This window comes from Amphiura filiformis, chromosome 4 (genome assembly GCF_039555335.1).
Source record: "Amphiura filiformis chromosome 4, Afil_fr2py, whole genome shotgun sequence".
In the NCBI taxonomy this organism is placed as follows: Eukaryota; Metazoa; Echinodermata; class Ophiuroidea; order Amphilepidida; family Amphiuridae; genus Amphiura; species Amphiura filiformis.
The window spans coordinates 26,962,136-26,976,982 of NC_092631.1; the positions used below are offsets into that span (position 1 = coordinate 26,962,136).

The following is a 14,847-nucleotide window of genomic DNA, read 5'->3' on the forward strand; positions in this document are numbered from 1 at the left end:
GTATTTTGAAATCCTGATTTTAAATTATTATGCTGGCATGTAATGTTTTATCATTTTAAAATTTAAATTCTCATAGTGCAATAAGAAATAATAATAATATTAATTTTGTCAATGTATTTGAAAATGTAGTCTAATGCAATATAGTGTGTGCTATGTATTATTTTTTACCTATCTTTTAATATTATTGTTGTACCCAATTAATTTTGGTAATTCATGTAATTTAAGTTAATATAGTAAATTATTCTTAAGTGTTTTGTAATTATTTATTTGTATTTTTAGTATGTAATAACTGGGCCATATGGAAGAACAGGGGAATACTTAAATTTTCCCCTGAATATGGACCCAGTATAAAGAAGAAATAAACAAACAAACAAACAAAATAACTTTCCGAGATATTCCAGATTTGAAATCCTTATTCAATACGGTACCCTTTAAAATCATACCAAACATGTATTGTTAGGATGACTCCTTGCATTGATCTTCAAATATCAATACTCAATAATTTCTTTTGTTTTCTATTGAATTTTGTCATGTTTAATAAACTGTATCTTTTATAGTGCCCTGGTGACTTTATGCTCATTGTGTGGGAGCACATCATTGTGAGTTCGTTCTCGACCCTCGAAATATTCAAACCAACAAATAGGAGTGAAGAAATTGTGATGGAAAGAGATCAAAAGATTTGAATTAGAAATAAATTTGAGGAAATTATTTGATTCCTGCAATTCAACTTCTGTGTACTACAAAAGTTTGCGCGAATCAACCTTGATTCATGCAATTCTGTTTACTAGAATCTTTGCAAGAATTGATTCTTAGATTCTAGCTGAAATTCTGACCCTGATACTAGTATGAATAGGAAGAGAGTACACCACACCAGGAAGCCAAGACTAAAAAGCTTTTTATTCACCCATTTCTGCCATAGGTCTGCTTCCAGGTGCTGAGCCGCCATGGCCAAGGGAGTAATTATAATACCGTTGATGTGTGGAGGCTACTTCAGTAACTGCAACATGATCAACACAAAATAGTATTTACATCAAATTATGAATGTATAATATCACTGTTGATCAATATTTGGACCATTGGAGATAGAGAAGAGAGCATGGTGGCCTAGCAGAATGGGCTCCAACCCATAATCGGAAGGTTGCGGGTTTGAGCCCCGGTGACGCCACCGTGTTGTGCCCTTGAGTAAGGAACTTTATCTCGATCACTCCTCTCCACCCACGTTTATAAATGGGTACAGGCATTCTTAAATGCTAGAAAGGTAACAGATTTGCTGTGGAGGAGACCTGGCGATCCCCCCACAGCAACATTTCATGGTCAAGTCTGACCTAATCGCAAACAAAACTGTAAAACTCCTTTAGTGTGATATAGTGTGATAATTGTTTAGTGATTACATGTATAGAGTACACAATCATCAATTTTTCCAAGTTTAAAATCAAATTCAACTACTACACTGATGAAAATATATATCACATATGTATGTCCAGTTATAATTCCATCCCATATTTTCAGAAAAAATCATCCCAAATTGCTGTAAATCCATTTTTGAAGAGCCCACCCCCAACTTTTGTCACCGTCTTTCAAAAAGATGAGATCTGGATAGTCAAATCAGTATTGGCTATTGGTGGTTTTGCTGATTGGTTAAAGGGGATCCATTCTGATCGAACATGAAGTAACAAAACATTACAATTGCAAATAGTATCAGCATTACCCATATATCACATCACTCTTACTTCTGCCACCGTCTGATCAAACGAAATAATTACATTGTAAACTTACCATTTTTGGCTGTAATATCAAATATGGCCAGACAGTGATCTGTACGATATCTATCATATCCAACTGCAATCTAAAAAAAATGAAGAAAAAAAATATGAGATAACACTGTACCTAAATATCACCATAGCAACACAACAATACAAAAAGACTTCTGTCAAATTTCTCGTCCAGTTGAGTCTCTCTTACAACATGTCAGAGCGGTGCCTGAGCTAGCGGTGTTTGGGCTCAAATACTGAAAAACATAAAACCACACACACAGGGAAACGTACATGTTCAATATGTGAGATCTCAAAGGGTCATTGTAACGGGTGTTATTTTTCCCCATGTTCATGATTTGAGGGTGGAAATAGCAAAAACTTTTGTTTTGACCTAAAATTTGTTATAACTCAATAACTGCAATATAAATCTGACCAGTGGCTTCCTCAACACATTTACTATCGATCAATGTATTACTCTGCATAAATAAACTGTATTATTTCAGCAAAATAAAAATAACTGGAAAAATATGACCTGAAGGTTCCAAATGGCATCTACATGAAAAAATTCACCGAATGAGTCTTTGATAACCTCACCAAACACTTACGTATGTATATGAAGAGCTTATTTCCAAACCGTGTTAAGTCCACCCACCTTCAAAATTGAGATTTTGATGAAAATGGGTAGTGCGTAACTAGGGCTATCCAGCAATGTGTTTGTTTTTTCCCAAAATTAGTCAAGTTCAAATATTGACACACAAAGTATCGAATTTTTTCCAAAACGTGTTAAGTCCAATCCAGTTTTGTAGCAAACTGTGTTAAGTCCACGAACACTGCCCTTGTGGGCAGCTTGTAGGCACGTAGCACGGCATAGGGCTTCCAATAGTTAATCGCCAACGCTCTTGTTTGGTCCTGAGACTATACATGAATTTGTTCTGCATAAAAAGTTGTTGTTGTTGTTGTTGTTTTATATTAGTAGGCTTAGTTTGTATGGGATTTCTGAAATATTTGATAGATACCTCCGGAAAGTCATGAATAGGGTGGGAAGAGGGAGAGGCTGTGATGGTAGAATTAATGTTAGAGGATGGTGGTAGAGTTAGTTTTTGATATTATTATTTTGTATGATTATCAAAATGTGCTACTAAATTCAAGGTATAATTTTAAAGTTAAAGGTATAAAAAATAATAAAACTTAGGACTTAAAACTTACGACTGTCAATATGAGATTAGGGTAGCAGCATGGGGAGGGGAAATATTTGTGATAATGTGTTAAAACAAGTGGATATTTCAGGTCATCACTTATTGTCAGTGAAATGATGTTTATTTAATTCTGAGAAATGCAATTCAACTAAGTTTTGAATTTTGAACTATTTTAAACGTTGAATTTTGGTAAAAAATGGGCAGCAGGAGGGGGTTCGAGATGCAAGGTGTTTTGTGGCAAAATTGTGTTTTATAGTAGCGAGAATCAGATTTTGTATGTTTCTAATAAATTTGTTATCTTTTAAGACTAGTTTGAGAAAAATATGGTTAGTTCTGTGTTACAGATACTATGTTTTGTGTCAAAATGTGTTAAGTCCATGCCAGAAATTGCGCTTTGTGTCAAAACGTGTTAAGTCCATGCTATTTTTAAAACAAATTAATTCATTAAAAAAAATCAAAAGTCTCTAGATTTTAACTTAACATGTTTTTATGGTCTTATATATAAACTTTTATTCATTGCCATAAAGAAAATTCCTGATTTTCTTCAAAGTGAATCTTGTGGACTTAACACGGTTTGGAAAAGCTCTTCATATACTGAATTTTGTAAAACACTAGAACTACTTTACCGTGTTTTTGGAAGACATTCTGCTCCCACATACATGTAACCACTTTGATCAGGTCTGAAGGCCATCACACAACAGAGCAATCTTAGCCTCTGGATTCCATGCTAAACTGGAGCACATTTGCTAATTGCTATCTATATTTTGGAAGAAATTCTGCTCCAATAAATTCACTTTGATCCAGGCTAGGATCAGTGTTGAGGGCTGACAGAACCACTTTGCCACTTACCAATCTATTATCAGCTGGGTTCCATGCTAAACTGGAGCACATCTTGCTATGTTTTGGAAGAAATTCTGCTCCAACAAAACCACTTTGATCCAGGCTAGGATCGGTATTGAAGGCTGACAGAACCACTTTGTTATTGGATAATCCCAGAGCCAGCAAATTCTCTGGGATTGGTTTGGGATAGCAGGCAAAACACTGTTGAAGAAAAAAAATTGCACAGAAATTAAAGTTTAATTAAAATTTTGTTTCATTCAAAAACAAATCTTGTAATACCAGTATGACTTTGAAAGATGGAAAGTATTATAAGTGGTGTTACTACCAATGTCAAATTCTGCAGATGTAATCATATTAATAGGGCATGATCTTAAAATCTTTAAAAAAAATTGAGCTACTTGCGAGTCATTCACCGCAACCTGCCGAGCCAATTCGCTGCGCCATGGCACTGACAAAAGTATTGGCAACACTGAATTTCCTTAGTTTAATTTACCTTGATTAGACTAAGATCTGACTTAGTCTGAATGTACAGATCCAACTTAGAAGCCTGCAACTTGACCGCTCTTTCCTTAGATATATGTTGACCTTGTGACTTGGCATCGGAGTCCTCAGCAACCGCCTCCACTGTGTACAGGTTCAGATCAGTGCGGTCAGCCCCATAGGTCAGGAACACATCTGACTGAGTAGGTGACCACTGGATGTCCCACTTCATGTTGGTTGTCATGACTACTTACATGTATAATGATAAGTCACCTGTTATAAAAAGGATAACCGAATAGGGTGCAACTTGTTAGACTTGATGAGTCCAGTCCTCATTTATGGAGTTAAGGGTTAGGGTTTAGGGTTGGGGTAGGGCAATCTTGTAATAAGACTAGTAAAGTTGCACCCTCCCGGCTCCAACCAGGCACTTTCCAAGAAGGGCTGCGTATGTGTCAGTGTCACAGTGCATGCGCAGTTTAGTGTACATTCACATGCATTCTTAGCCGTCGGAATGAAGAAATCTTTGCTCTTGTGATGTGCCCTGAGTAATACGTTTAATGTGCATTCACATACACACTTAGCCGTCGGTACAAAGAAATCGTTGCTCCAAAAATGTTTGCAAATTACACATTTGTAATCATTTTAACCACAAAATATGATATGAAAACACACATGAGCAATGTATGATGATAGAGGTCAAACTGGTTGTTAATTAAATTATTTTCAAATTTAATATTTTGCGACATTTAATAATGAAAACAATTTTAAACACTGAAGACACACTATAGATGGAACCTGCTACAACTTGAGAACAAGTCCTCAAACGTTCGAAATTGTAGTTACTACAACTGGTTAACATTGCTCGAGATACTCTAGCTAAAATACAGGTTTACCGGTACTATATTTACTATCTTACATTATCTTGCTGTATTTCAGCTCGAGCGCCATAGGTAGACAACCTGGGGTTTTACTGAGAACAATACAAACACGTAATCTAGTGACGCGGCCTCGAATGGCTCAATCATGGCCATCATTTTTATTCACCGTCCATGTCCATTGAAGTGAGAAAGAATTGAATTGATGCGTGTTCGTCACAACAGAAATGAACACAATAGAAATTAGCATGTCATGAATGCGCAACCAATCTATAGAAATAAGAAAACCCACTTTTAGACGGGATGGGCTCGTGTCTGGCCCAACATCAGACGTGGTCTAATTCTACATAAAACTGGGCCACGCATTCAAATTGCATTGTATTGCATCGTAATTTCATTTGTGTCCATGCTAATTATGTTTACATTGTACACAACATGAACTCACATGTTTTCAAGCAAATTCGCCGATAATAGGATAATAGGTGATCAAAAGCGATCGGAATGTTACAAAAGTACAGATCGCATTCAGCTTACTTCATATGAGATGATCTTTGGAAAAATACGGCATAATTTGTCATGGTGCTTGCGGAATGCCATGCAGTAAAATACTAAAACGCTATGGCAATTCATGATTGACAACTAAAATTGGCGTGTCGCTCAGATCCTCCGCTATCAATTTCTTATCCACTCACTATTCCTCACAAAAGCTTTGTGTTGATTACGTAATGTGTGGAGGCAAATTGCAATAAGTACAATGAAATAATGAGTAGGGCGGGCTCCGGGGCGGGTTTCTTCTTCGTCTTTAATACGTAACAGTATTGTTCTCCAAAAAAAACCCGAAGCGCAACATATGGCTCTCTAGCTGAAATACAGCAAGATAATGTAAGATAGTATATGTAAACCTGTATTTTAAAGTATTTCGAGCTACCCAACATGCCAGCGAATATGATGAATGTTATTGGTGGAAAGGTTGCTGAATTCTGCGCTTTTCCGGGTTTGTAAAATTCTACAGTCGCAGTGAAGATTTAATACGCGACTCAAATTTTCATTGAAATAAGCAATATTAACTTTAAATCCCTTTTATCACCTTGGGCTGTTCAGATTTCTTATAAAATGTTTGTATAAGTTAAAAATCTCACTTACATTTGAAAGACGAAATGTCATCAATCCTGCCGAATTTTACTACTTTCAAAGTGGTGGCGCTCTTCAAAAAAAAAAAAAAAAAGTATGGGGTGTCCGGAGGGGCAGCGGGCGCGGCGCGGATTACAAAAAACTGAAGTAATAGGTTGAATGTTTAGTGGAAAGTTCAACTTGTTATTAAGAAATTTAAAAAACTTGTTAAAAAAAACAAATATTTTTTCTAGTTTTCTTGAATAAACCTAATCAAACCTGACTGCTTTTGTACACCCTGTATCTTGCATCAAACCCCGGGCATGGGCATACAAACATGACAAACTTCCCGATCACGCAATGGCAGTGTCACGCAATGCACTAGCATCCTGCCCTATCACGCAGTTAAGCACCGTCATCCAGATGTAAGGCAAGAACTGCCCTTTACGGTAAGCATACTATTAAATAATAAATATTTATATTCTTGATAATAAAATAGCTACGGTTTGTTATGATGCTGTTCAGTTTTTGCTGATGATAGAAATCTAGAAGCTGTTTATATCTTGAGCTAGGCCGAGGCCCCACACCAGTGATCCGTGAGCAATATAGGCCTAGGCCTATTGTCAAAAACAATAAAAGAATCTAAGCTAATCTAACCCAATGCTGGTATTTCATTTAATGAAGTCATTGTTTGTTTGTTTGTTTATTGGTTGGTTTGTTTGTAGGCCTGTTTACCCTGAGGACGGGCGTGAGGGACACATGCTACTAAGTTGGCTTAGGAAGATTTTAAACATTTGGGGGGCTCAAAATGTAGGTCACCCTCTTCACCGGCACCTAGATCATTATTTGGGGCTGAGGTACCCGGGGGGCCGGGGCACATCGAAAAATTTTGGTGGGTATGCTCCCCCGGAATTTTGAGGTGGTGGATCTTTGGGAGCTGACGGCGTACAGATAAAAGGGGGTCTTTTGGTGCTGCGAACAAGTAAAATGGGGACTTTTGGAGCTGCGAACAGTCTAAATCAAGGGTCTTTCTTGGCTTTCTGGGTGAAAATCGCCTCAAGTGAAAAAACCTTTCAGAGCTGAAATTATCCAAATCAAGGGTCTTTCGTAGCTCTATTTTGGTCAAATGTAGGGGGTCTTTCGGACCTGCAAAATCCCAAAAGGGGGGTCTTTCCGGGGAGCATACACGTATGGTCATTTGTGTTGAGTGCCCCCCGGAAAGGTATTCCATCCCGCACTGCAAAATTATTGAGGGTGCCGAGCCCCCCCCCAGCTCAGTGGTGGCACCAGGATTTTTTTCGGTGGGCATTGGGGACAAAGTGAATTTCACGGGGGGAAAATCAACAAATTTTGCTCAAAATTGCTGCAAAAAGTGGACATTTACATAATTTTAGGGGTTTTGTTCCAAGCTCATACAAAGCCTGGATAGCTAATAAGATGCATGCTGGCCAAGAAAAAAATGGAAGAAAATAGCAAGGAAAAGGAGAGAAGGCCACCCCCAAACACAATCTTAGCCCTTAGGCCTACTTCGTGAGAAAGGAACCTGTAATTCCAATCTCAATCCCCGATGCAATCATCTACATTGTATCCTTTCTCCCACCCTTTCTGCATAGACAGTCAACACAAACTGCAGAGGTCCTGGGTTCAACTGATTGCTAAATCATCAATTTAGGCTATGTCTCCCAGGGGAGTCATGCAGTGGCGGCACCAGGATTTGTTTTGGGGGCATTGGAGGAAGTGAAGTCAGGGGCGGGAAAATCAACAAATTTGCCCAAAATTGCCGCAAAATTGAAAATGTGTGTAATTTGGGGTTTTTGCCTTGAAAGTAGGGGGGCAAGAGAAATATCCCCCCCCCCCAGTGTGCTAGTGCCTCTACTGGAATCACGCCATCGATGTCAAAGAATCACTCCGTCGGTGCCTCAGTGCCGGCAGCCCTCAGTGCCGGCAGCCCCAGTCTGCTTCCCAGACACCCGATGTTGGTGAATCAATGAAAAAGCTAGTTTCTGCTGGAGTGTCGGACCCCTGGGGCTTTTCCTTTTGGGTTCGGCCCTAACACACACTTCCAAATCTGAAAATCGGTTTCACTTTGCAAGGTTTTGCAGAGTTACCAGCTGAACATTGTATACATACTGAGAATGAGATAGTGCAAACTGTTCTTTATTTAAATTGTTATATAATAAAAGCAAACATTTTGACCTCTTTGATGTTTTTGACCACATGGTGCCAAAACTGTGACCTATGACCTTTTTTGTCATTAAAATAAAGAATGGTACACCTATACATAGTTCAAACTATACATTTTCTGAATCATAATCTTGGAGTCATGAATAAGATTTTTAAGATCATTTAATGGTGTACTACACCCCTGTGGTAAATTTGTGACTATTTTTGCATTTTTCTCAAAAATAATAACACAATGGTAACAAAATTTATGTATATTATTGGGGCAAGGAATCCAATTACTACACTGAAATTTCAGTGACCCAAGACAAGCGGTTCAGTATATATGATAGGAAATGAGGTACATCCTAGCGGTACCCTATTTCTTATCATAAATAACGAACCGCTTGTCTTGGGTGACTGGAATTCCAGTGTAGTAATTGGATTCCTTGCCCCAATAATATACATAACTTTTGATACCACTGTGTTATTAGTTTTTAAGAAAAATGCAAAAATAGACACAAATTTATCGAGGGGTGTAGTACCCCCTTAAACAAGTTTGATAATTTGACTCTGTACAAAATTCAACAACAAATTGATGATGGGGTGGGGGTTGGCAGAGGGAGCTCAAAAGGAAAATCTCCCCTTTCAATTAAAAAATTTTCAAAATGGGTAATTTTGCATCAAAAAAAATAGTATGAAGTGGATGATGGTGGGTCATGGGCAGGGACAGGCGATTTGCACAGAAAAAAATAGCAAATTGCGCGGAGTTGCGCGGAACTTTTTTTCAGTGCAAATCATGTATCCCTGCCCATAGGAAAAAAAATAGCCAATTGCGCGGAAAAAAAGTTCTGCGCAAATCGCCTGTCCCTGGTCATGGGCAAAAAACAATATTGCAAGGAGTCATTAGGTGGAAAGGGTGGGTCCTTGTTTATGATATTTGTCAAGAAATTCTTGTGTTGTTCAATATGCATTATTTGCAGTCTATTTGCCCATTGGTTCTGTCATCATCATCCGTTGACTAATTGTCCTGGTAGCATAGTGGAGGGGCAGGCCTGCTTTAGTGTATGACAGTCTTTCACCCCTCTTGCCCTACCTATCCCTCCCGTGGGATGCTGATCGCTGTGATTTTGGAGATTTTTAGGCATTTTTTTGCCCATTTTTTGTCTAATCTTGCCCCTGAAAGTCTCCTTCTCCCTGGAAAATCCTGGCTGCACCAACTCCTCCTCGACTCTATATCATTTGTTTGTTAAGGTATGATCTAAACTGCTTTTGTCATTTTTCACATAGAAAAGTTCTTTGCTGTATCATTTTACTGGCTGGCACAAAACCGATTTGACATAATGGATGTAAAGAGAGGTCACTGCTGGCGCTGTGAGGAAATATTACCAGGAGATTCCAGTGAAGTATGTAGCCACTGCAAGATAGCTATTTACTGCAGTGACAGGTGTCGTGAAGATGATCAGTACAGACACAAGCCAGAATGTGAGATATGGGGTCCTAAAAAATGCAACAATCCAAGCTGCTCTATAACAGAAGGACTGAAGGAGGTTAGTAAAGCCATGTGTGTCAACTTCAATGCATCTTCTACTCTTCCCTAGAAAAATCATTATAATACCAAATCTACACACCATGGAATTCACCATATCACGTCCAAGTTCACATTGGGCGCCACATTCCTTTTTTAAAGGAATTTTTATTTATTCTGGAAGGACAGAGGATGTGCCCTCCTCCACCTTCACTTTTTGGCACAATGACCCATTGTTTTGTTCTTTTCAGCCAATTTTGTCAATTCAGTTTGTGTGCCCCCCCCACACACACACATGCACACACACTCTTCAAGATGGCACCACTATATCTTAGGGTTAAGACTCACTAGTGCAGCACTTTAGGGTTAGGCTTAAGGTAGCAGGTATGGTAGCAGTACAATTTTTTTTTTTTTTTTTTTGGGGGGTTACAAGGCAACTTTTAATGGGTGGCAAAAATGGTCCAAAATGGGCTAAAAATACAAAAAGCCTTAAATATCAGGGCGGCCAGCATCCCACAGGGAGGAAAGAGGGATGGGGAGGGGGGAGACTTCTCACAGGGGGAAGCTACCCCCATTAGCATGCACATATATTGGGGGGCTTTTGGGGTGTGAGCCCCTTGAAGTAAAAGCAGGGGGTGAGCCAAAAAGAAAAGAAGGGGCAGCAAAAATTATTGTTAAAAGGAAACAAGCTTTTAAAAAATTATGAAAAATGTATTAAAAAAATTGTGAAATGCTTTCCAGATCCATTTCAGATCAAAATGATTCATTCCATATCAAATTTGAGTAGAATTACCAGATCTGTAATCAGGATAAGCCTTATTTGATTCTGATTCAGATCAAATTTGATCTGGGCTTTCTAAGAGTGTAGAGTTAGGGTTAACATGCTCATTAAAAGCCAGCACTTGGTTGGGGTCTGGGCTGTTCAGCCAAATGATAAAATCCATTTCTCTTTGTTCCTCCATTGCAGTGTTCATGTTGTAATGATGCTTGGTATTGCAGCCAATCATGTCAGCTTAAAGACAGAAGTAATCACAGGGTACTTTGTCAAAAACGAGTGAAAGGTGTCAAAGAGGCTGCAGTGAAGAAGCGTGACTACTTCCAAAAGCGATCAGGAGGACCACTTAGCCGACCGTATTACGTGGGAAACAATCTAGCTGTTGATATGCTGAACCTTCAAGAAAATGAATGTGATGAGAAGCTGGATGCAAACGAAAGAGTCGCCAACTTGAAGAGCGATTTTAGCATTCTACAAGCTGGGTGCGGTAATCTGCGGAATACTATTCTAACCGTTGCATCTCTTCCAGTTGACTTTACGGGGAAAGTTTCGATGGTACTCAATGACTATGATCCATTTATCCAAGCAAGGAATGTTCTTTTCTTGTGCATGATGATAGTGTTTGCAACAAAACCTGGTATCGCCGAGCTCATAACGACAATCTGGTATTCGGTACATCTAACAAACAGCCAGTACACTTTTTTGCGGGAATGTCTGACAAAACTCACTGCTTTCACTGGAGCTGCTCTAGCGAGCGTTACCCATGGACTTGTGAACATTCCTGAAGAACACATGCGACAATTGCGAGAGGTCTGGCGTGGATGGCTTGAGCTTCAATGTGACAAAAGTCATGCAAAATACATTGATTTAAAAAAGCAAGATCGTGACCTACGTGCTATGGATACAGACCCCAATAACACTTTTCAAAAATGGGAATTTTTACTCAAAAAGCATGTCCCAAAAGAATGTGTGAAATCGGTGGAAAAATGGCTTAAAGATGGAGATTTCCAAACATCTACCGAGACACTCAAATATGACAACCCAACTTTGACCGGATATAATTTGATGAATTTCAGATTCTACACCCTCACAGAAGCACTTGAAATTCTGAAATCACCACGACACCACAAGTTCATATACTGCATAGCGGGAAACTTGTCTGTATTTGGAGAATGGGATCAGCTGCTTGTTCAAAGACACAATTTGAACAAGTCTTTGGTGTTCAGATACCATGTATACATCACAAGTCTTGTTGATAAAACTGTCGCTTTTCTCAAAGACAAACGGTTGTTGATTAAGGTGCGTGTATGTAATGGTTTGCAACTATCATCACAATTACCACCCGGTGTTCAGTTTGACCGCATTTTCACCTCCAACATAGCGGATTATGTTGGTACTAAAACTCTACTGAAGACATTTAAACCTCTTCTGAAAACCAGCAACAAGGAGGCCGTTCTTGTCACTCAATATCTTTATTGGTGTAAAAATACATTTCTTGAAGCTGAAGTTGAAAGCAATCATGAACTCGCTGTCGATGGAACATACAAAGCATTGTTATTGGCTGCAAGACAAGATACTGGGAGAGAAGATATCGATGAGATGTTGAAGTACGCCGGTATGGGCAAAGGAAATACAAATTTCTTCATGTTGGACAATGCTTCTGGAGTTGATCCACAGGCAATGATTAATGCCATGAGCAAAATGGGAGTTGACGAGTTCCTCACCCAAGAATACTTCAACAACATGGTGTATTTCATCAGTCTTCTAAGAGCTGATCTGATGGCATGTGATCAGAGCTTACCAATGAGTAAAGCTGTACCTTTCCAAAAGGTAACGTGCATGGAAGGATTCAAGATGCAAGATTTTAGGCGAGAACTGAACAGAGTGGTGCCATTTACATATCGGCGTAATGCTAGACCAGTCAACTTGCTGAAAGCAATGGAGCGGATGGTTGAATGGCGCTTATCTGCTGAGTAATGTCCAGGTGTGTAGAAGGGGGAACATTACCCCCTTGCAAAAACACTTTCAGTTGAGGAGAGACAAAATAAAAATCAGTTCAATCAGCTCCTTTTCCATTCCTTCTCCTAGTTACTTACCTGGTATTATCACAATGTACATGTAGATATATTTCACAATATTGGTTGTTTGTTTGTTAGTTTGTTGTTAAAGTACACAAGTTGTTTCTTTCATTATTTAAAGCACTTTATGCTGTGGTAAATTGGTAATTGCAATCAAAAGTTATGTAACTTATGCCTATATGTTAACTTATGTTAATATACAAGCATAGTGTAAAAACAACAAAATGTAATATTGTTATTGTTTACTGGGATATATAGTGACAAAGTGTATATAGTTAAATGTGGTCAGTGTTAGATGGCGATAAAATATAATATTCTTTGAACAAGTTTGTTAGGAATGTTGATTTTAACTGTAAATTTTGTTCATTTTGAACAATTCCTACAAAAAACAAAGTTTTTAACTCATGTTTTAGTGATGTTTCACCACTACACTAGTGGCTTCATCAGACTGACAACTCATCACATCTGACTGTTTCCTTTTATGGGTAACAGGAGGCACCATAGAGGGCGTGATGAGTTGGTCAAAGATGTTGTTGAGTTCATACAACCCAACTCATCACACCCTCTGCGGTGTAGTGGTGAAAACACAAGTTAAAAACTTCATTTTTTGTAGGAATTGTTCAAATTGAACAAAATTTACAGTTAAAATGTAATATTGTTATGTGAAGTAATATTGTTATAATGTTGTATAGATAGCAACAAAATGTAGTATATTTATAGTATAGGAAAAGAGTTACTATAGCTAAAATAATAGTTTCTCGATCATGAGAGTATGAATGCACTGCGTAATGTCGCAAGTTTAGTGGAATGACACGATAGCGCGATCGATTGTGCACGCACAGGAAATGCAGCGCTTACCCAAAGCGTCTTTGGTAAGCGTTGTACGCCGACGCAATTGTCATTGCGTGCCTATTGAGTATTGAGCTCTCATGATCGAGAAATTATTATTTTAGCTATAGGGGTAGATAGCAACAAAATGTAATATAGCTAAGTGCTATCAGGAGTAGATAGCAACACAATGTAATATAGTTAAGTGCAATCAGGAGTAGATAGCAATAAAATGTAATATAGTTAAGCGCTATCAGGAGTAGATAGCAACAAACTGTAATATAGTCAAGTGCTATCAGGAGTAGATAGCAACACAATGTAATATAGTTAACGCGGCTGTGTACTCTAGACATTGTTTCTTTCGCGAAATTGAGCTTTTTTGAAATGTATATACTTTGTTATGTTTTTTATCAATACAAGGAAAGAAAATCCAGATTTGTTAACTCTAACTGCTCTATTTTATGGATTTTATTTCACTATTTCACTCGTATCCGCAATTTAAAAGGAAAGAAAATCTTTGTTGTACCAGCAGAGTACACGCGCGCAACATCGCATCGCGTTGCGTATCGCGCAATTTGTTAACGCACAAATACGCGACGCATACGCGACTCTTATCTGCATGCGTGGCGCATCTTATGGAAACACCGCGGAAGCACTGAGCTCACAAAAAATGGCTCCGTTTTAGCTGATAAAATGTGGGTTTTTTCAAGTTCCCCGATTTAAATTTCAAGTTATGAATGGATTTCGCTCAAACTTCTCAAGGGGCTGTGGATTTACCCGATGTTCACGTAATATAAGGTACAAAACAAAACTGCCGCATTCTCCTGTGAGATTCGATGAAATTGCATAATGTGACCACTTTAAACTTCACCGCCATTATTTCAATGTTCATTTTCTCGGTAAAATGACGATTTAGGTACACGATAACTCAATAAATACAGCATCTATAGGTAAGCAAATATGATCATCGTAAAAAGCATGATCGACTCAAGAAACGGTTTTCTCATTTTTTTATATTTTGGTCTATTTCGATTTTAGGCATCATTTTGTGCAAATAGGCGTTTGTGAATTTTAAAAGTTCAATTTGATGCCTTATATGGTCAATATCTGAAAAAATAAGGCCAATATCAAAAAAATTTAAAAAAAACGTTTTTGGAATGGAGCCTCAAGATTGACCTAAAAACAAAATAAAATATTTTGGAAAGAGTGTTTTTTTTTTTTGT

The 14,847-nt window shown here is 38.2% G+C and overlaps 2 protein-coding genes across 3 annotated transcripts in view; one reads left to right on the forward strand and one right to left on the reverse strand.

Annotated features, from left to right (window-relative positions):
• LOC140150754 (GATOR2 complex protein MIOS-like) overlaps positions 1 to 4,514 on the reverse strand; it is a 68,961-nt gene extending 64,447 nt beyond the window's left edge. Inside the window, 4 exon segments of the mRNA XM_072172856.1 lie at positions 905 to 997; positions 1,777 to 1,846; positions 3,800 to 3,991; positions 4,284 to 4,514. Coding sequence (XP_072028957.1) covers positions 905 to 997; positions 1,777 to 1,846; positions 3,800 to 3,991; positions 4,284 to 4,514 — 586 coding nt within the window.
• A 2,079-nt stretch (positions 4,515 to 6,593) lies between these two features.
• LOC140150755 (uncharacterized) lies at positions 6,594 to 14,278 on the forward strand. 2 transcript variants are annotated; one of them, XM_072172857.1, is made up of 3 exons: positions 6,594 to 6,704; positions 9,706 to 9,965; positions 10,911 to 14,278. In XM_072172857.1, the coding sequence occupies exons 2-3, from the start codon at positions 9,759 to 9,761 to the stop codon at positions 12,693 to 12,695; spliced, it is 1,992 nt and encodes a 663-aa protein (XP_072028958.1). In that variant the 5' UTR covers positions 6,594 to 6,704; positions 9,706 to 9,758; the 3' UTR covers positions 12,696 to 14,278. The 2 variants fall into 2 exon arrangements, with proteins under 2 accessions (XP_072028958.1, XP_072028959.1); XM_072172858.1 differs by having other exon boundaries at positions 9,711 to 9,965.
• The last annotated feature ends 569 nt before the right edge of the window (positions 14,279 to 14,847 follow it).

Bases quoted from the DNA above. Each gene is read 5' to 3' on its own strand.
- LOC140150755 (XM_072172857.1), top strand. From the start codon at position 9,759: ATGGATGTAAAGAGAGGTCACTGCTGGCGCTGTGAGGAAATATTACCA. The intron at 9,966-10,910 runs GTTAGTAAAGCC...CCTCCATTGCAG, and splicing joins TAACAGAAGGACTGAAGGAG to TGTTCATGTTGTAATGATGC.